The following is a 20,791-nucleotide window of genomic DNA, read 5'->3' as shown; positions in this document are numbered from 1 at the left end:
CTGATTGCTGCAGTCCCAAGAGGTAAAAAATATCTGCCCTTTCATCTCTACCCACCACATTCTTTCTCTAAGCCTGTAATTGGATCTAAATGGAAAATAAACCCTTTGCAGGCCAAGGAAGTTGGCACTAGAGGGTGACAAGAAGGAGAACATGTTCCACCTCTAATCTGGATAATCATACTCCCCTATGAAAAGGAAAATAAAAACAAGGCTTCCTCCAAGCAGTGGCCCAGACCTGTGGTGAGGAGGGGGGTTTCCATATACCTCATCTCACTTCACATGTTAACCATCAACCAGCTTAGATTCAAAATACCCAGAAATCATTTTACTTTCCAGAGGACAATGGAACTCGGCCTCTTTAGCCCTGAACTCTTCTACTTTGACAGAATTTGGGAGGCAGTCAGATACCCAAATATCACAGTGCTGCAACAAGATAAAAAATAATAATGCATAAAATGTGCCCTGTGCAAAACTACTGTCTCAGCTGGACAGATACTCTCAGTGGGTCACTCACAGTTTTTTGAGTCCTGCTGTGTGTGCCGTGGTGTGCCATGTGGGAACAGAGATGAGCAAGAAAGGTTGGCCCTTAGGAGTTCAGAAAAATGTGTAGAAAAAGACAAGCACAGCATGCATAAACTCACTACTAGGTAGAAATTAGTAGGTATCTTCCAAAGGTCTAAAGTGTATGGGAATTTCACAGAAGGAGAGATGACTTGATTCTGCAAATAGTCTGGCAAATGCCACGAGGCATGGGACATTCTAGAAAGATGCCCAGATTAAGTCTGACCGGGTGTACACATTCAGAAAGATCCAGGGGATTCCGTGTGGAGGTTTGGGGCCGGTTGTCTGTTGAAGAGCGTAGCTATAAATTAGATGGTGAACGCTGAGCCTCTAAGCGGCTGGCTTGCATTTTTATTTTGATCCTGACATAGTCTTCCCCATCCCCATTCTACCCTGTAGGTAATGGCAGATGTTTAAGGATTAGTCTTTACCCTGCAAGACTAAATTCCCTGAGATCAGAGTTTAACAATTATTGCTTTGGGAGGTTAACCCAGTGTCACTCACTATTCCTGCTACTGTGGATAGTGCAGGAGTGGGGCCTGTCATCCCCACATTAGAGACAAGGAAACTGAGGCTCAGAAAAGTGACTTGGTCAACACTGTGCAGTTAAAATGTGGCGGGGCTGGGTTTGAATGCCTAAGGCTTTGCTTACACTCTGCTGCCTGCTGGAACTAACTTTGTCACCCTGGGCCTCAGTTTCCCAATCTGTAAGGCCTAGGTTGTTTCTCTGTCCCCTCCCCATTCACGTGTCCTCTAAGTGTCCAGCCTATACCCTCTCCCAGCTGCATTCAGGTAAACGACCAGCCGGTGTTGGAGCTACAGCCGCAAGCCCCTTGTGCAATAGTTTAACTGTGACCTTCTGGGCTCCCCGCCAGCCCTTCTTGAAAAGGAAACATACAGACCCCGGGGACAGAAATGCGTTTCCTTGTGCTGGAACTGCGGGCACTGCCAACATCACCAACTAAAGACACTGGTTTTATGTGTGTGTGAGAGTGTGTGTGTGTTGGGGGAAAAACACACAACAGTAGGATGACAGCAAAAAGGGAGACTCTTTGCCAGTGAACATTACACACCTCCAGTCCTCACCTCAACCACCTGAGGGGCAGGGGGAGGGGAAGCTAGAGTTTTTCAATCCGCAGACCATAAGATCGTAAAAAAAAAAAGTTTTATCTTAATTATATGTGAACTAGCATCACCAAAGACCCTCTGCAAATACTTTACGCAATTGCTTAGAGAGCGCACGTGGAGGCGTGTGCCTGTCAGCCCAAACGCGTATTCTCAACCATCAGAGTTCCACGCCTCTGGGATTTGATGAGTTTCCTTCTCATCACCTCTGGGTACGTCTCCAAGACAGATGGGAAGGGGAAGCAGGGAGAAGAAAGAATCTGGATTAAATACAGACAGGTCTCCGCTCACCTTTTTAACTCCCGGGTTGAGGTCCTTAGCCACCTTTGCCATCTTCTCCTGGGGCGGACACGGCGCGGGGCTGCTCAGGCGGGGACCGCGGGGACTGAATGGCCAGGTTCGCACGCAGGCCGGGGCAGCTCTGCGCGCAGCCGGCGCAACCGGGCGCTTTAATTGGAGAGCGGGACTCCCTCTAAAACCTCGCCAGCCAATCCGCGCGGGTGCTCGCGCGTGGCCAGCCAATCCCAGCACGAGACTGTCCCCTCCCTCTGGGTGGCCTCTGCCGGGAGGCCGCGAGCGGAGCCCTGACGTCAGTGCGGGCCCGCCCGCCCGGGAGGCTCGCTCCTGTCCCCACGCCCTTCTCCTTTAAAGGACAACGCGCCGAGGGTGGGGCGGGCGCTCGGCCCCGCGATCCATTCAGGTCAAAAGGGAGAATGATCAAACGGGAGGGCCGAGGTATTTTTAGTGAGCCGGGTCCAAAAATAAATGCTGAGCTGTGTTCCCCTGCCCACCCTCCTGCCCTGCGTCGGGGGTGCGGGCGGGGCAGGTGGTTTGCAGGAGCCCTGCTCCCCTGGCTGCCTTCCCCAAACCTGGGCGGGTTCTCCCATCACCAGAGAGGAGACAAGATTCCAGTGAGTTATGTTTTTTTTTTTTAAACTTAACATTTGTAAAGTATTAAGCTGCTTTCTCATAACTTGCTTTAACACAAATCCTCCCTCTTCTGCGAGGAAGAGAACTCTCTCCCAATTTTATAGATGCTCCTGTGGACACATTTTCTCGGGCATTATTATTATGACTCCAAGTTGACAGAAGACGAAATGATCAGAGAGGGTAACTGGCCCACCTGAGAGAATGAGATGAAGAACGCACCTGGGGAGAAGGGGCACGGGGTTATAAACTATACACTAGGAAATCAGTAATTTTTAGACAAATGAGGTCGGGCAGGCCTGGACAGCAAGATCCATCTGATTTTGCACATCCTTCGAATGCAGTGTCCTTGAAACATCGAACAGAACTACTGTCATCGGGCACAAGTGGCCAGGTCAACCCCCCCACCCCCATGCCTTGCTGCTTGCCTGTGAAGCCGTGTCTCTCCAGTGAGACAGTTCCACAGACGTGGATTCCCAGAGGCACTGTAGCCCCCTGCCCTGACGGAGGATTAAACACAAGCCCTTTTAATCCCGAAGGGAATCCTGCTGTGTCTGTTGTGAGGTTTCGTCCTGTAATCCACGGTCCCTCGGTCCCTCGCTGGCAGTGCTCCCTGCCAGAAACCGGGATTCCGGTGGGCTAAAATAAAACTCAGCTGCACGGAGGCTGCGGAGTGGTCTCAAAGTACACCGTTTGGAACAGATTTGGCAGGCCAGGGGGCTACAGGTCACACTCTGGGGTTTTCTCTCTTATTGGAGGATTTTTCCTCCTTAAAGCCTCCTCCAGTTGAGTTCTCATCATCTTCAGCCATCTGAAATCTCCGCCACGGATCCGGAACTGTGGTTCCTTTTTGTACATTCCCGCAAAGGGCTTTCCATTGTCACTTGTCTTTTCCAAGACGACGGATGGCCTATTTCTTCCTTCACGGATTTCTGCTCTAACTGACCTCTGTCTTGCTTGATCCCAGCTATAGCCTCAAACACCTGGCATACGGTGGAGGCTCCGCACGCATTCGGCACGTGAATGGAGGTTGGGTTCTGGCTTTTATTTATTTGTTGATACATAATGATTGCACATGTGATATTTTGTTACATGCACACAATGTGTAATGATCACATTAGGATTTCTATCACCTTGAACATTTATCATTGTTTTGGGTTGGAAACATTTCAAATCTTCTCTTTTAGCTATTTTGAAATATACAATATATTGTTTTTAACTATAGTCACACTACTGTGCTATGGAATACTAGAACTTATTCCTTCTCTCTGATTGAATGTTTGTTCCCATTAATCAACCTCTCTTCATACCCCACGTCACCCTTCCAGTCTCTGATAACCATCTTCTACTTTCTACCTGCAGGCAGTGAGCAGGCAAGGTGGGAACAGGGAGAGGTGGTACAATGGCACCCCTGGCCTGGTTTGTGCAAACTTCCAAGGTGGGCTGCATGTTAAACCAGCATGTAAATAAACAGTAGCCAACAGAAGCCTGGCTTGGGAAAGGAGGTTTCCACGTGAATAGTCCTTTCAGTAGTAAATCCCAGGAACAATAGTGCTAGACTGGGATGTCATGCCAGAAGCTTTTATATTTCAGAGCTAGGGGAACAGAAGCCAGGAGTATAACAAAGGCAAGCCTTATCCCTTTCAGACTAGGCAAAAAGCCTACCCAGTGAAGTCATTTCCCATTCCCTTCCCAGCCACCCTCCTCGCCCTATCTTGAAACATCATTGTTCCACAGAATAATGCTAATTTTATTAACTTTCACACTGATTAGCTCCAACCACAGACTCCCTTTCCCTCTCCTTGTTTTTACCCTTGGATCTAGGTAAAACTGGGGAGGCAGATTAGTGTGACTCTTTCTCAGAACATGAGAATCAGGAGCTGCTGCTTGGGGTGACCTGTTCCCTCCCTTCTGGAAAAAGACTCTTTGCTGTAGGCAGAGAGGTGATCTCTGCTCTCTGCTGGAACTTGTTGTCTCCCCAGCTGAGGATGCTCACTCTGGTCCTTTACACCCTACTCTCAACCCACTTGTTCCAGGGACCTATAGCCAGAGACTTGGCCAGACACCTGGACAGACAATTACAACTTGGGACTGTTCAGGAAAACGGGGGAAATGTGGTCTTTGCACCTGAGCTCTGCAGTCCTCATCACTTCTCTTTGGAAGGAAATGAGGTATCTTTTTTCCAGGATGAAAGAGTAGAGAGATCTGATTTCCACAAGATTCATTGCTTTGTAGCTAATGGGGCTTATTAGAAGCATTCATTCATCCATCAAGCAGTTTTGGGGCATCTGCCTTAAGCCAAACCCTGTGATAGGTGCGGGGGACACCCAGGTAAATCAAACATTCTTTCCCCTTGGAGAATGTATTGGTTTAATAACTAACACTGGGGCTCTCTGATCTACCAAGCTCTTACTTTACTTGAACTTCAAGACAACAACTCTCAGAGAAAATGGAAATTCTCAACAGTCTAAGCTTTATCCAAGGCCATACAGCTAATGCGCGGCAGAGCTGAAATTCAGGTTCAGGGTTTCTAACTTCAGATTGTGTCCTTCCGGCTGCACCGCACTGCCTCCCAGAACGACTGCAGAGGACTGTTTATAGGCAAAGAGTAAGCACTTGGAGTAAGAGGATGCTGTTATCATCACTGTCACTGGGTTTGTCCTGCCTAGGATTTTTGACTCTGAGTCATGTGCTCTTTTGACCGTTCATAAATTAGTTAATCAAATGAACAAACATTGGGTTGGGAGCTGCTATGGGTTAGGTCCTGAGCTGAAGATGCAGCCGTGAATAGACAGAAAGGTCTCTGCCCTCGCACGGCTTCTATTCTAGTGGTGGTGGGAGAAAGGCGTTGAACGGGTAAGCAGATAACTAGATGACGTAGTTGAGGATGGCAGGGACTGCCTAGGAGGAATCGGTGAGGAGAGACTTACTGGATGAGGCCCCTTTAGATCAGGTGGTCCAGGAAGGCCAGCTGAGCAGGTGGCATGTGAGCTGAAACCTAAAGAAGGAGAATGAGTCAGCTGTAAGTAAAGTTGCTGAGGAAAGAACATTCCAGGAGGATAGAGTCATGAGTGCAAAGACCCTGAGGTGGGCACGGGCTTGGTGTGTCTGAGGTCAGTGTGTGGGGACAGGGAGAATGGCATGAGGGGACCTGGGCGAGTTAGGCAGGGGGTGGATCACACTGGGCCTTGTAAGCCACTATCGGGAGTTTAAATTCTTTTCTGAGAGCAGTGGGATATTTGACTTCTGACATATTTGACAGTGCTTTTCAACTGGAACATAATGTGAGCCATGTATGTAATTTTGTAATTTCTAATAACCACATTAAAAAAAGCAAAAAGAAACAGGTGGGATATTTATTATGTATTCTATTAACCCAATATAACCAAAATGTTGGCATTTCCACCTGTGATTGATATAAACAATTGTTGAGATGATTTACATTTTGTGTGTGTGTATGTGTGTTTCATGTTTGAAATCTGGTGTGTGTTTTGTACTTACAACGCATCACCATTCAGATTAGCCACCTTGCAAAAGCGTAAGAGCCAACATGGGCCAGTGGCTACCACATTGGACAGGGCAGTCACAGAGTGTTTTAAGCAGGGAAATGGTGGTGTCTGATTTACTATGTAACTCACAGCACAGACATCAAGAGATCCTAACAGGAAGCTAGCTGGTAACTAAACTCATGTCAACACCGCGGGAGACAGGGAGGGGCTGGGAACCAGTAACTGATTGATCTACTGTGGTTTACTATGTGTTTGAAACACTGCGTTGGGAGGGACAAGTGATTTGCCTAGAGTCACAAAGCTAGAAAGGGGCAGAGCAAGACCTTGAACCCAGACCTTTTGATTTCATGCCAGACACTTTCCTAAATCTGTAATAATCATGGGTCGCAATGATGTTTTTATTGTTACAATGCGGCAAGCATGGCCCAAGTGGTTTCAATGTGCAAACATGAGTGATGGCTTCTATTTGGTTTTGATTTTTTCTTACATATTGTATTCATTAAAAATACCTAACATTAAGGGTCAGTAGATATAAATAATCCATGGGCCACATAGTATATTTTAATTAACTGATATACATATACATGAACCCCATAATATATTTTAATTTGTATCAACTTGGACCACCATTTGTACCATATATATGTGAATTGTTCACAACTTAAATTTTTTTGGTTTCTTTCTCGTCATTTTCATGGTAATTTTAATTTTAAAATAACTATCTAATCTTCTCCAGATTTTTGGACGGCCTCCTAGATCGGGAAAGTCTTTGCCTATAAAGCTAAAACATGTGGATAAAAACAAAACGTGATTGTTGGACCCAAAGCAGTGTCTTGCCCCACAGTCTTCGCCAGGGGCAGCGAACGCTATGAGGGGAACGTGCCCATGACACGGTAACGGTGGGTCAGGCATCGGGGGCCTGCACTTGGATCCTGGCTCTGCTAAAAATGATGAGGCTGCCCATCATCCTGCAGCTCACATGTATTATAATTTCCCGGGAGCTAGTGATAAACTTGCCCTGGACGTCAGACGCACATGCCTCCTGCTAGCGCAGTGGAGCCGCTCCCTTCTTTGACAGGTCATCACGGAAGTGGGAAGAGCACAACATTTAGCCCTAGAAAATCTGTGCATGTGTTTCAGCCCCATCACACAAGTGAGCTGGATGATTCGGGCAAGATATTATACTTTAGAGCTTCTGAGTCTCTGAGAAATGGAGATAGTGGTCTTTATTTCCCCTGGCTTACAGTGTGTTCACTTGCTCGTCTGTATCTGTAACAGACAGAATTCTAAGATGAACCCCCTGACCTGGGCCCTTGTATCCCCTCCCAGTGCCTGTAACTTGCTCCTAACCGACAGAACACAGCAAAGGTGTTGGAATATCACTCCCAGGGCTATGTTGTGTGTTATGGCAAAGGTGAAGGGATTTTGCAGATGTAATTAAGGTCCCTAATAAGTTCATCAAAAGGGAAGTTTTCCTGCAGGGGCTGACTTAGGTGAGCCCCTTGAAAGAGGATCTAGAAGTGAGACACAGAAGTCATCTCTCCTTTGGTCCTGGGGCCTTGAAGAAGCAGGAGCCATGAAGTCTGCCATCTGCAGGGAAGTGAATTCTGGCAACCACCACGTGAACTCGGAAGAGGACCTGAGCGTCAGAGGAGACCTCATACCTGGCTAACACCTGCGTTACAGCCCTGTGAGCCCCTGAGCGGAGGACGCAGCTAAGCCAGGGCTGAACTCCCAACTCATGGAAATGATCAAGAGTAGTGGGAGTGTTATTTTAAGCTGTGAGCTTTGTGATATTTTGTTACATAGCATAGAAAACCAATATTATCACCCACACAATTCTTGGGTCTGTTTTAAAAATTTAATTCTGTGCTACTTCTTGGAGTAAAAAAATTTGGTACCTCCTTTCAAATGATAGACTTGCGCTCTCGATTCTTACAGCTTCCTGGGGCAGAGAGTTCCATGAATTGAGTGTCTCCTTTGTAAAGCATTTGTTCTCACGCCGGCATCAAGAAGAGGATTCTAGTTGTGATCCTGGGGGATTGACCATATTGCAAAGTTAATTGAACCAGTTGTAATGTTTCGTGATACATTCAGCCTGTCCGTCCTCTCAGAGTCTGTGCACGTGAGCAAGTCTCCGTCATCCTGTTTCCGGCAGCGGGACCGGAGCGACCCGGCTCGGGGTAGCTGGAAGGAAGTGAACACACACCTGGTATTTCCTACGTGCCATGAGTGTTTTATGAGATTATTCCTTAACACGCCCCCAAGGGGCAGATGTTGTTATTCCTATTTATGGATGAGAGACTGAAGCTCCCAAACTGGGCCTCACAGCTAACTGGGATCCAAACCCAGCCCAGGATCACTTAGCAGACCCCTGGCTTCAGCTGAGGACCTAGCCTGGGCGAGGGCAGGGAGACTGGACCTCCCGCCTCTGGGAATCGTCCTGCATGTTCTCTGTGCCCTGCAGATCCGTGCTCTCCTCCTCCTGCTCTGTGCCTGGAGGCTGACCCTTGGGCTCCAGCCATGGGCTCCTCTGCCGTCTTCCCTTTGGGCTACGCCAGCCAGTGGCCCCCGTGAGAGATCAGAGGTGGGTGCATTTATTCTCCCCACTGCCTCCCTGTTGGGCTGGGCAGGGTTTGGGAGGTGGCTGCATCCCCTGCCTACAGCCACACAGCCCCCACTGGTCTGGTGACAGCTCTCTCCCTTGGTCTCTTCAGGTCCCGGGTTGCTTCCTCCTTCCTTAGGGATTCTTTGAACACTGTCGTCTCCTTTCTAAATAGCCCCTTTGTCAGACCCCTTTAGCCACCCCTTCAAGTGTGTCCAACCAGAACACTGACCCACGTGGGAGCAGAAGTGAGGGTCAGAGGTGCTCCTGGGCGAGCCTTTGCTGGCTTGCTCAGATGTAGACTTCCCTGGAGGTTGCCTTTGCATTCCCTTTGTCTATTGGTACGTGCATGAATTAAAAGGACTTGAGGCTTGGGAATTAATCAGAATAGGAAAACCAGTTAGATCTACTGGGAAAGCAAGACAGAAACTCAGGGCCTTCTCTTAGGCTAGTCTGCTGGCTGCTCTGGGGTCATGAGGACAGTGACCGTGTTCTCCTTCGGCCCCTGACAACGACTTTAGGCACTGAAGCTCTTGTACTTCGGTCTGCTTATCTCCAAAAGTGGGGCTTATTCAAGCATGGGAAGCTCCTTATTAAAGGAACATGAAGGACATGAGAGAGGCAGGTAGTCACCACCACCGTTTCCATGGGGGCATGGAACATAGCACCAGGGCATCTCTCATCGGGCAGTAGGGTGACAGTGGGCAGACACTTCCTGGGAGAGGTTTCCTTCTCTTTCCACTTTGCCCTTCTCCCTGGGCTGAGAACTAACCTGATCCCAGGCCATCCGGCTTCTCACACCCAGGAAAGCCTGCACACAAAACTGACATATACATTGGGGATGCAAGGAAAATAATTGTTATTAAAATAATTGTTAATAAAAATTGCTAAGAAAATGGGGCTTATTGTGAGGAGGGGTGTGGGCTGTATGCCAAAGCATGGTTTGAGCCCCGATGGCCCTCCCACCTGGGAAGCATCCGTGGGCCGGGGGGACCAGTTCACTTCGGTCTTGTCTTGACTCTTTGGGTACTAAGGCTTTGGTGTGAGGCAGGGGGAACCTCGAGCGATTTGCTGCCTGGACCCTCTTACTGAGCTTGAATTGCTGAACTTTGCTGACCTTCATGGAGCTGGCAGCCAGGACGCAGTGAAGCACTTGTTAGGTTCCGTGTGGCCCGCTGGGGTGCGGTGCGGGGATGGCTCACTGAGGGGAAAGCGGGTGGAACTGGATTCAGGGGCAGTGCTGCAATTTCAAGTTCTCAGTCCAAGAATCGTTTTGATCCTCGGGGGAAAGGGAGGCTAATGGTAGGGGTGGCCTAGCTTGATGAGCAGAAAGAGATAATATGGCTGCAGCATGGAGTAGGACACAAAGGACAAGGATACTAGGTCACAGTGGGAAGCCCGGGCCAGTCACTCAATCATGGAGGAAAGGCAAGAGTCGGGGAGGAAATGGGTCAATTCAGACATCACCTCCTGCATAACTGAGCCTGACTTTGGCTGGGGTTGGGAGGTGTCCAGGTCATGGGTTTACAGTGGCCTGTCAAAGAGGGGACTGTCCAGTTCAAGGGACCCCCTCAGGATAATTGGTATCAAGTGCCATTTCTGAGCCACCACCATGACCTTGCCAGGCTCCATTCACCGAAATTTCCCTGAATCCTCCCAACATTCTCCTGAGGCAGGCGGTCTTACCCCATTTTGCAGAAGGGAAAACTGAGCCCTGGGGATGTTAAGTAATTTTCCCAAGGGCACATAGGTGGTTGCAAAGCCTGAAGTTGAACCCACATGTGTCACACTCCAAAGTTAATGCAGACAAAAACCACAGAACTAAAACATGAGCAACCATTTCTTGGGCGTCCACCACGTGCCAAGCTATGCTATGCTATAGGGCCTGGACCCCTGGCATAGAAATAAAAACAACTTTCTTCCTCCCTCCCTACCACTTGACACCTGTAATTGTAGGTGACCCTCAACAACCTAATTATGGGGACTATTTAGAATAAGGTTCCATTTTAGAATAATGTTCTACACACCAGGTAATGGGGAAAACTGAGCCTGTTCAGCCCATGGGGGAATCTCTAAGCAGTGATGTGGGGAGGGAAGTATTGTAGCACCTGTTTCCCAGGAGAACTGAAGAGACGGAGGGAAGATAAAGATCAGTATAAAGCCATCATTAGCATCTTTTCCCATGATCACATTTTCCGTCGTGTTTGCCATTTGGCATTTTAATTTTCCAAAGCCTCCTAACACCGTGTTACCTGGTAACATCTCCCTATGAGATATTGAAATCCCTTTGTTCTCCAGGGAAGGGAAATGGTGGAGATGCTTCTGTATATTACCTGCTTCTGAGGTCCTATTGGTGAACCTGCGTCACTGTGACTGGAAACCATTTCCGTGGCTTGGGTTCAAGGCCAGAGTCAGACTGAGTGGTGCCGGAGGTGATGTCTGAATTGACCCATTTCCTCCCCGACTCCTGCCTTTCCTCCATGATTGAGTGACTGGCCCGGGCTTCCCACTCTGACCCAGGGTCCTCGTCCTTTGTGTCCTATTCCATGCTGCAGCCATATCGTCCCTTTCTGCTCATCAAAACTTACCATCCTAAGTCCCGTCCTCACAGTCCCCTGTCCAGCCCTCCCCCACTCGGTTTGGCAGCACACTGTTGAGAAAATAAAAGAGTGAGGTTTTCAAGTGAGGCATATCTGAGCTTGAACCTTGGCTGTACCATTTGGTAGCTATGTGGCCACAGGCGAGTTAATGCCTCTCTCAGGTTGTTTTGGCTGTAAAAGGGAAGTGATGAGCCCTCCGTCAAGGGGGGGGGACCCATTTGGAGTGAGGGAATGAGTGTACAGCGCCCAGCCCACTGCTTGGCACAGGGTAACACCTACAGTTTCCTTCCTCCCCCAAGATTCCCCTCTTTCTAATGTCCACCCAATTCTTCTTTACGTATCACATGGAGTTTCAGCATAACGGTTCCCATATTGCTTCCTCTATTCCCAGGGAGATGAAACTGTCACATCAGCCTGAATCTGCAAAGATTCTTCTCCATGCATGCCCGCAACGGGTAGTGGCTGGGCGCAGGCAAGGGTAAACCTCCTCAGATGGTTAGTGGGCATCTACCCAAAGCAAACAGAGGGCCTCAATGGTATTCCACCCCACCTCCATGGCACCGCAACAGGATGTGCTACCCTCTGCTTGGATGCTTTCTGTGTCAAAGCTCATTCTCTCACCAGACAGTTTCAAGTGTTTTGGGGACAGCTCTAGTTGCTAGAATGTTTTTTACCTTGGGCTGACATCTGCCTTCCTGGCACTGTCACCCATCTGTGCTTTTCCAGCCTGTGGAATATATTTGAAGGGCTCTTCCTTTTCCATACAATGACAATCTATGAGAAAACTATGATCATATGCTCAACAGGTCTTCTCCAGGCTTTAGGCACTCTCATACGCCACCTAAGTTCTATTCCACCGTTATATTCCACTCTGTGGCTGTGGTCCTTTCCCCCATCTCAGTGGGCTGTGGTACAAACTGTAGAGGGGTAAGAACACCTGCTTTGGAGTCAGACAGATTTGGTCCCATTGCTGGCTGGCCACTCACTGTGAGCCTCAATGCACCTGTCTGAAAAACGGAGGCAGTGCTGTCAATCTCACGGTACTGCCATGCAGGTTAAACGACCAGAGGTATATAAAGCACGTGGTCTAGTGCCCGGCATGGAGAACGTGTTTGAGACCTGGTAGCTGTGTCATTACTGCTTGCTAATTGCCAGGTGGGGTAGCCGTGATATTTGGTTCTCTTAGAAAATCTTCCCAGTGACCTTTAAGGTTTTACTCAGCCTAGATTTGGAAGTCCTTTCTTTCCTCATTACAGGAAAATGACATTAAATATATGTTCCACTATGTCATTACAATCGCAGATTTTTAGGAGGAAAATTGGATAGTCAACTTACTGTTCAGTGGTCATTTTAAGTATGTTCACTCAAGGCAGGTTATAATTTAAAAACATGATGTGGGTCTTCTGTGGCTAATCATACATGTCCTAAGAGGCCCTCTGGGAATGCAGTGGAATGTCCAGATGGCAGAATTCCAAAGCTTCTGAGGGATGAGTGTGTCTGTGGCTGATGAACAAGGTATGAAGACACCAAATCCCCCTGACGAAGCCCAGCGACACCGTGCCGCTGGTCAGCCTTTCTGGAAAGAGTGGATGAGCTCACCCAGGAGAAAGGGGTGGGTGGGAGATTTCAGGAAAGATTCTTAGTTATCAGAAGTTAGGCGGCGAAAGATCCGGGCCTTCCTGTTGATTTCCCCAGTTGTTCTCACAGCCCGAGACACATGGCTTGGCCATGATGTCATCTGACCGGGATAGACACGCTGAGGCCAGAAGCTGTCAAACAGATCCTGGATCATGACGGAGGGTGGGAGGGCTGTGCTATGCGAGAGCCACATGAGTGTGGCGTGAGTAATGCTTTGCAGTAGGGTATTATCACGCATCCCATCACTGATGGGAAACAAAAAAAGAATTGAATTCTTCAAGGTATTCAAAAATAATTACTATTATCTATGCCCCCAAAACCTTACTATTCCCAAGATAAGATCCAGCATTTAGCAGTTCCACCTGTTCTCATGCTAGCAAAGTATTTTCATATAATCCTGTTGAATGCAGATGGCCAATTTCAATCATATAGTTCATTCATTCATTCATTCATTCATGGAATTCCTCCATTGGTCATTCTGTCATTCCATTTGCCCATTGGTCGTTCAGTCTTTCAGTCATTCAACAAATAACTATTGTACGTCTCTTTCTGTACCAAGAGCTCTGCTGGGCGCTGGGAATGCAGCAGCAAAAAACGATACACACAGGGGGCCCATTGTCCCAGGGAGACAGTTATCAAACAAGATTACAACAAAAGGTAATGAATGGGGGCACTATGACAGGAAAAGGATGGGCCCTGAGGAAAAAGGAGTTGAGTTTGGCCGGAGCTTATGGCTTTCTATCACCAAACGCATCAGATTCCAGCGGCTTAACTTCTAGGGCATCTAAAGAAATAACTCCAGGCTCTCCTCTATTAGAAACAGTAAGAGCTGACATTTGTGGAGCTCTTGCCGTGTGGCCAGGCACTGAGCCAAGCCCTTTGCAAAGACAGCCACACTTCACCCTCTCAATAATCCTCTGAGTTAGAGACTCTAAACAGCCCATTTCACAGATGAGGAAGCTGAAGCTCAAAGAGGGGAGGTGACCTATCTGTAGTCATGTGCAGCCAAGTGGCAGAACCAGCAGTCAAACCCTGGTCTGTCTGATTCCAGAGCTCACGATAATAACAATGAATGCTTTTCCTCCCCACACCCAGGAACTGGAAAACCTATGACAAAAGTTGCTTAGAAATCAGGGCAAGGAGTCTCTGTACCTTCCTCATTTACTCCCAAAGAGCCAGAAGCCCTTAAGTGAGGCTCAGACCCCAGGGGAACAAGAGCAAGAAATTGGGGTGACCAGGTCAGAGAGCATCTTGAGGTGAGCTACGCTCCTATATCCCAGAGGCATGAGAAAGCTTTGCGAGAAGTTGCCTGTAAAAGTAGAAAGACCTTAGGCAATCCAGCCCAGAAATGAATCAATCTCACACTCACATGTGCATTTTGAACGTAGCTAGAATAACATAAACAGAATTAGAAACCTAATGTCCACATGACATCTTTATTTGGTTCTAAAGCAATCCATTACACCCGATCTTTTCCTTTTCAATGATAAAAAAAAATAAAGTGAGTCAGTCATTTTTGTAAAAATAGGTTCTGTATTTCAAAAGAAAATAAATTGTTTTCTCAAAGAACACAGCCTTCTCTCTATTTTTTCTCACTCCTGTGTTCCCGCCCTCCACCTCAGTGATACGTGCCTTCTGTCCAGATGTGAGATGATTTTGAACTAATTTGGAAATCTTCATGCTTAATTTAGAAGTGATTCATCCACAAATTGAGTAGTACCTAAGTTTGGCCAGAGATGGGGACAGGACAGTTACTAATGCTGTTGATTCACACTTGCCAGTAAGTGACCCGCCTTCTATCTTTTGAGGTGTTACTGAGTTGCTGGGATGGCTCAGGTGGAGTCTGCACAGCTGTGAATGCCACGGCGAGCTGCCTTGGTGGCGTTTCTTGGTGTCCCCGCGTGGTTTGGGATGGCTCTGTGCTCACGGGTGTTGCTGCCACAGTGCCACATGTTGTAATGGAGGCGTGAGTGATGAGCGTTTCCTGTGTCTGCCGCCAGTTCCACTTGGTCATTCTGCAGTTATCGCGCGCTTGGTCCATATGTTGTCGCCTTTCCCAAAGGGACTCTTTGACCCAGTATCTCAGGTTTCATTAAAGATGGCTCCTTGCCTTCCACACTCAAGAACAGTGAGCCTCAGAGCCCAACCAATCTGCCTACATGTCATACCGCTACATACTACTACCTCTTCTTGACAACAACTGGTACTGCTCTAGTGGAATACTACAACTACCGCCACCACCACTTACGTTAACGCTAGTAAGCAATAATCTGGAACACTTACCATGTTGAAGGCACTGGATTTTCTTTCTTTCTTTCTTTTTTTCTCTTTCTTTCTTTCTTTCTTTCTTTCTTTCTTTCTTTCTTTTTTTTTCTTTTTTATTCCTCTCTTAAAAGAGAACATGCCATGGGTCGAGGTCTTTATATGCTGTATCTCAATTAATCCTCACACCAGTTATGTGTGATAGGTGCTATCTGGATCCCTATTTGGTTTAAGAAGAAACTGAGGCTCAAATAAGCACAGTACTTCACCTAAGATCTCATTGGCAGTAAATTGCAGAGGCATTACAAAACCCAACTTATCTGGCACAGGAAGATCACTACTTTCTACTTCACGATCTTTCTCACCCCCTCCTGTCATCTGTGCTGTTGCTTACTTAACAGCAGGGCCTGACACACCCCACACTCACACGAGCAAGGCTGCAGGAGCAGGCAAGTCATTCTGAGCATGTGGTCCTTTTAACCTACTGATATTTCGACTGCCCTCTGCATCGTCCATGACAGCACATCCTACGAAGGATGAGAGAAATCCCAGCATTAGCACGGACTCAGAAGGATGAGTTTTGCAAGCTCCTGGTGTCCTCTGTGGTGGATACTTTTCTTATAAATCTCCAGATGTGAGAGTCATTCTCTAAGTGGTTCTTCCCTTTGCTGCATGATTTCATTTCTCTACTGTACAATGTTTCATTTCTTTTAGTGAGAACGGTAGTTTTCTAGAACCAGTCTGAAGGCATCTGTAACATTTTGTGCAAACTTTATTTCTCTAAGTTGAACAACTCTAACCTCTGCCTGGTTGTACATTTGGAAATTGGAAATTATTTCAGGGCTTCTAATTGCAAGGAGCCTCTAGTGAGTGGTGACTACCAGTGTCACCTTTAGACCCAGACAAGAGTGGCTCCAGTGCTGAGGACCCCACTCTGGCCCTCCTTTGGCCATCTACTCCTCTGGGCCAGGCTTTAAGTACCTGGACCCCAGAATTCCTTGTTTGAAGGGTCTTAATCCCACTTCCAGAGCAGAGTGGATCTCTTCTCTGGGTCCACTCTCCTCCAGGATGGACCTCGTAACAGCTTACCCCTTAGCCCAGGGAATAACCAAGAGCTGGGTGTTAATAGGGTGTGAATGGAGTTTCAGCATCTGCACGAATGTGAGCAAGAACCTTGAGGAGTGGGATGGAGCTAGGATTGAGAAGAGGAGTTGGGGACAGACCAGGGTCCAGAGAAGAGCCCAAGAACTTGGAATTCAAAGCCAACCTTCCAAGCTGTTTCAAAAACATTTGTCATGGTAGGAGGACAGAATATATTTTTATTAAATGGTGCGTTAGCTTGATTTATGACTGTTACATATTTAGATATACACCGTGTGGGCCCCACTTGTACCTTTTTGCTCTGGATCCACCAAGTGGTGGGGATATGGGCTGTTAGCTACCACTGGGGCGACCAGCTGTCCTGGTTTATCTGGGACTAAGGGGTTTCCCCAGGATGCAGGCTTTACAACGCTGGCAGAGAAAGTCCCAGGCAAACCAGAGATAGTTGAGTAGGTCACTCTAGATAATCCACCATCTATAATATTAGTGACTGCTATTGATTTGTATAACTGTGCATAACTTAGAATCCTTCTTGCTGAGGAAAAAAAAGGGACTTCTATTTATGATTTCAGCATAGTAGGCTGCTAGAAATTCTGTTTAATGATAGTTCTGCTCTCAGAGTCAGGAGATAATTAAAGGTCATTTAGCCGTGGGCAGGCCTCCTGCCTTCAGGGCAGGATGAAGACTATTAGCAGTGGCCTTTGTGAAATTGCCACCAAAGTCAACCGTGAGCCTTCACCAACCACTAGAAGAAGTCTCTTCAAAAGTCAAAATAAATATCTATACCCTGGACTGTCTTATTTCTCTAAGAACAAGGGGGCTGGGGATGGTCACGTGTGACACTATTCCTATCAGTACCCAGTTCAGACTGCTACGATGGTCTGAAGTGACACCTTTCCAGAGAGCTTATGGATAACTCAGGGCTGTGGGTATTTTGAGGTATTTGATAACTGAAAAAAGATGGGTCGAAAACATCTTTAACCAGACAACTCTCTAGGCCAAATTGAGAAGAAGGCAAAGTTCATCTCCACCTGTGCTGCTGATTCTGCTTTTGCCACCAACTTGTTCATTCACTCATTAATTCACTCACTCATTAATTCACTCACTGATTAATTCACTCACTCATTCATTTAGTTACTCATCTGTTCACTCATTCATTCACTCATCCATCCATTCATTCACTCACTCATTCATTCTTTCTTTCCTTCAGCATATTAGGCCAAGAGTAGTAACATTCCAAGCAAAAAGAGCTGCAAGAACAAAGGTATGGGGGCCACATACTCACTTGAAGGCCCAAAAGCAGGCCAGAGGGGTGGGCTAGGGGGCTGGGAGAGCAGGGAAGTGGAACAAGATGAGGCCTGAGAGGGGGGCAGGAGGCAGATTGATAGGGCCTGATGGGCCACAGTGAGACTTTGGGTTTTGTTAAGTATAACAGAAAGGCAGTGTGGAAGGCTGAATAACGGTCTCCAAAAGGGATCTGCGTCCCTGGAACCTCACATGACAAAAAACGGGCTTTGCAGATGTGAATAAGTTGAGCATCTTGAGATGAGAAGATTGTCTGGGGGGCCCTAAAAGTAATCACATGTATCCCTGTAAGAGGGAGGTCGGGGAGAGTCAGTGCGGACAGGGGAAGACAAGGCAATGCAACCACGGGGCAGAGATGGGAGCGATGTGGCCACAGGCCAAGGAATGCCGGCAACTTCTAGAAGCTAGGAAAGGCAAGGAACAGGTTCCCTCTCCCCTCTCCAGAAGGAGCGTGTCCCTGCTAACAGGTTGATTTCGGCCCAGTGTTATGAATTTTGGACTTCAGCCGCCGAACTGGTACACCATGCATTTCTGTCGTTTCAAACCATCATGCCTGTGGTAGTTCGTTACAGCAGCCAAAGGAAACTGGTACAGGCAGTTCTTAGCTTCAGGCTGGGGGATGACATGGTCTGATTTGTATCTTTCAATGAGCACTTTGAGAGCTTTGTGGGGCAGAGACCAGAGAAGACAGGCGCAGAAGCAGAGACCGTCCTGGAGGTTCTTGCCGGCACGCAGACGGGACACGGTGAGGCCGTGGAGGGGGAGAGAAGCGGTTAGTACTCAAGATTTTCTCTGGAGGGAGAAAGAATCACAGTACTTGCTGATGGATTGCCATCGGGAAAAGCAGGCTCTGAAAAGCCATCGACGACTTAGTCTGAGTGTAAGTGTGCTTTTTCATCTCAGGAAGAAAAAAAACTTGTAATTTTTAAAAAGAAGCACAGGTTAAGCCAGTGGTGGGATTTCAGGCTCTGTTCGCCTCCAGATGTGGCGGGGGCTCAGTGCGTTGTGAGGTTGTGGAGTTTCCCTAGAACATCCTGTTATGCTCCTTAGCTGGTCGCCTGCTCTGTTTAGAAGCTGTCACGAATCCTTTTTTAGAAGTAGAGAGATTGCAAATCAACTGATGATATTGTCCATGTGCTCTCAAAGGGGATGTTTGTGACACTCCTGGGGGAGGCATATGAAAGATGGAGTTCGAATGATGCAATATTGACATTCTTAGGATACTTCAGTGGTTTCCTGCACTGGTTATCAAGCTTTGCTATGTTTCTGATTAATCTGGTGAGCGTAGGACGTACGCAGATTGGAGAAAGGCAGCTCCAGAGACTCCGACTGAGTAGGTTGGGACAGCCATTCTCAGACTTTAAAGCCATCGCCCGGGGGCTGGTTCAATGCAGGGTGGGATCTGGTGGGGCTGGGTGCAGCCTGAGAGTCTGCATCTCTGGCGAGCTCCCAGGCGGTGCTCACGCCGTTGGTGTCTGGACGACACTTGGAGTAGCGAAATTCGTAGGATCGTTCTCAGAGCTCTAAGCCCCTGTGTGGCAAGGATGAGCCTGTCTCTGATTTGGATGTGATACCACATGTCCCAGAAAACAAAGGCAGCCCCGGACACGTTGCCAAGCCCTCTGTGCGATGGCCCGGCTGTGGTCCTGGTGCAGCAGGTCCTTTTCCTCTCTAAACCAGTGACACTGCATTCCCCACCGCTGAGCTCAGAAATGTCTCTGGGCCAAACCCAACAGAGCCAGCTTCCCAGACTGGGTTGCGAGGCTGCGCTTTGCCAGGCTCACTCCCGCCAAGGTGCCAGTCGTGGGCTAGACGACTTCCTCAGCCCAGCGGTGTCTGCCCTGCTCAGGACCCACGAGGGCTGCACACCCGTCAGCACGCCGTGTCTAACACACAGCCCTGGCCACGCTCCTCCCCCACCCCAGCCCTGCCCTGGCCCACAGCCCTTGGGGAAGGTGCAGTTTCACTGGCCTGGCCCCCAAGCCCACATCCAGCCCAGCCTTCACCATCCGCAGTCCACCCACATGGAGCCACATGCCCGGGGACTCACTGTTAACTCAGAAACCTTCCTCATACTATGGGGAAGGAGGACACATAGCGAGCAGAGAGGAACAAGGTTTGAGAGGCAGTGCAACCTAGTGGCTAGGAGTGCAGGCTGTGGCATCAAGCCCTCACTTGGTCACACCTCTGCTGTGCGACCTTGAGCTGTCTCTGGGCCTCAGTTTTCTCATCTGTAAAATGGGAGAAACAAAACCTTTCTCTCCGTGCTGTTGAAAGGATTCAATGAGATCATGAATGGAAGGGCTTAGCTTTGCAGTGGGCATGGAACAGGCCTCAGATTAGCAATTACTGTATTACTGTCCGTCACTCCCTTCCCCTCCCCCTTCTCCACCTCCTTCCTCGCTCTTGTCCTCAGGATCGCGGGGCCTCCACAGAAGTGCAATTCCTGGCATTTTCTCTAAGTAAAGTTCCACAGGACTGGGAAGAATTGATTACAATCCAGAGACCGTTTTTGATAGTTGGGCAATAGGAACGGTGTTGAACTGTCCACTTAGCTACATTATCAGGAGCACTTGAAAAGGAAATCGATGAAGACAGTCATCATTCCAGCCATTAGTCCATACTCGGAACAAACAGGAATGTCTAGGTCCAAACGTTTCCCCTGTAAAGCTTTGTTTACCTTGGAGACCAGCATCGACACAATCAGGTTTCAGGACCAGCAGCGTGGGAAGGCGGGCAGGTAAGGACGGGGGAAGCCCTTTATAAACCCAGCATCTGGGGCCACGGTCAACAGCTTCCTTCCTAGAGTGGGAAGGGCGCTTTGCTGCAGGGGATGGGGGATATTTCAGGGTTGCTCCTTTAGATTAAGTATTAGTAGTCAGGAACTGACATTCCGGATAACCGCATCTGGAATTTAATGTCAATGCAGATAAAGTCCGGAGATGAGTATTTGCTAGGGTCCAGCCACCTCCGCCGCCAGTCAGACAAGCATTTGTCTGTGGGTCACACTGAGCAAAGAGACGCAGGCCTTTGCTAGGGTCATTCACCCACTCAGCAAATGTTTCCAAGGGCCTAATGTGTGTCGACCACTGTTCTAGATGCTGGCGATGTAGCAGTGAAGGAAACACATAAAAATCCTTGTCTTCCTGGAGCCCAGC

General features: G+C 48.2%; 1 protein-coding gene across 2 annotated transcripts in view; it reads right to left on the bottom strand.

Moving 5' to 3' along the window:
• LMCD1 (LIM and cysteine-rich domains 1) overlaps positions 1 to 2,220 on the bottom strand; it is a 60,054-nt gene extending 57,834 nt beyond the window's left edge. For both annotated transcript variants that reach the window (XM_012647221.1, XM_012647231.1), the window contains exon 1: positions 1,978 to 2,220. In XM_012647221.1, coding sequence (XP_012502675.1) covers positions 1,978 to 2,019 — 42 coding nt within the window. In that variant the 5' untranslated portion in view covers positions 2,020 to 2,220. The remainder of the gene's footprint in view (positions 1 to 1,977) is intronic.
• Positions 2,221 to 20,791: the final 18,571 nt, after the last annotated feature.

This window comes from Propithecus coquereli, unplaced genomic scaffold (assembly GCF_000956105.1).
Source record: "Propithecus coquereli isolate 6110/MARCELLA unplaced genomic scaffold, Pcoq_1.0 Scaffold107, whole genome shotgun sequence".
In the NCBI taxonomy this organism is placed as follows: domain Eukaryota; kingdom Metazoa; phylum Chordata; class Mammalia; order Primates; family Indriidae; genus Propithecus; species Propithecus coquereli.
The sequence above is the reverse complement of the archived record's forward strand: the minus strand, read 5'-3'. Positions and strand labels throughout refer to the sequence as shown.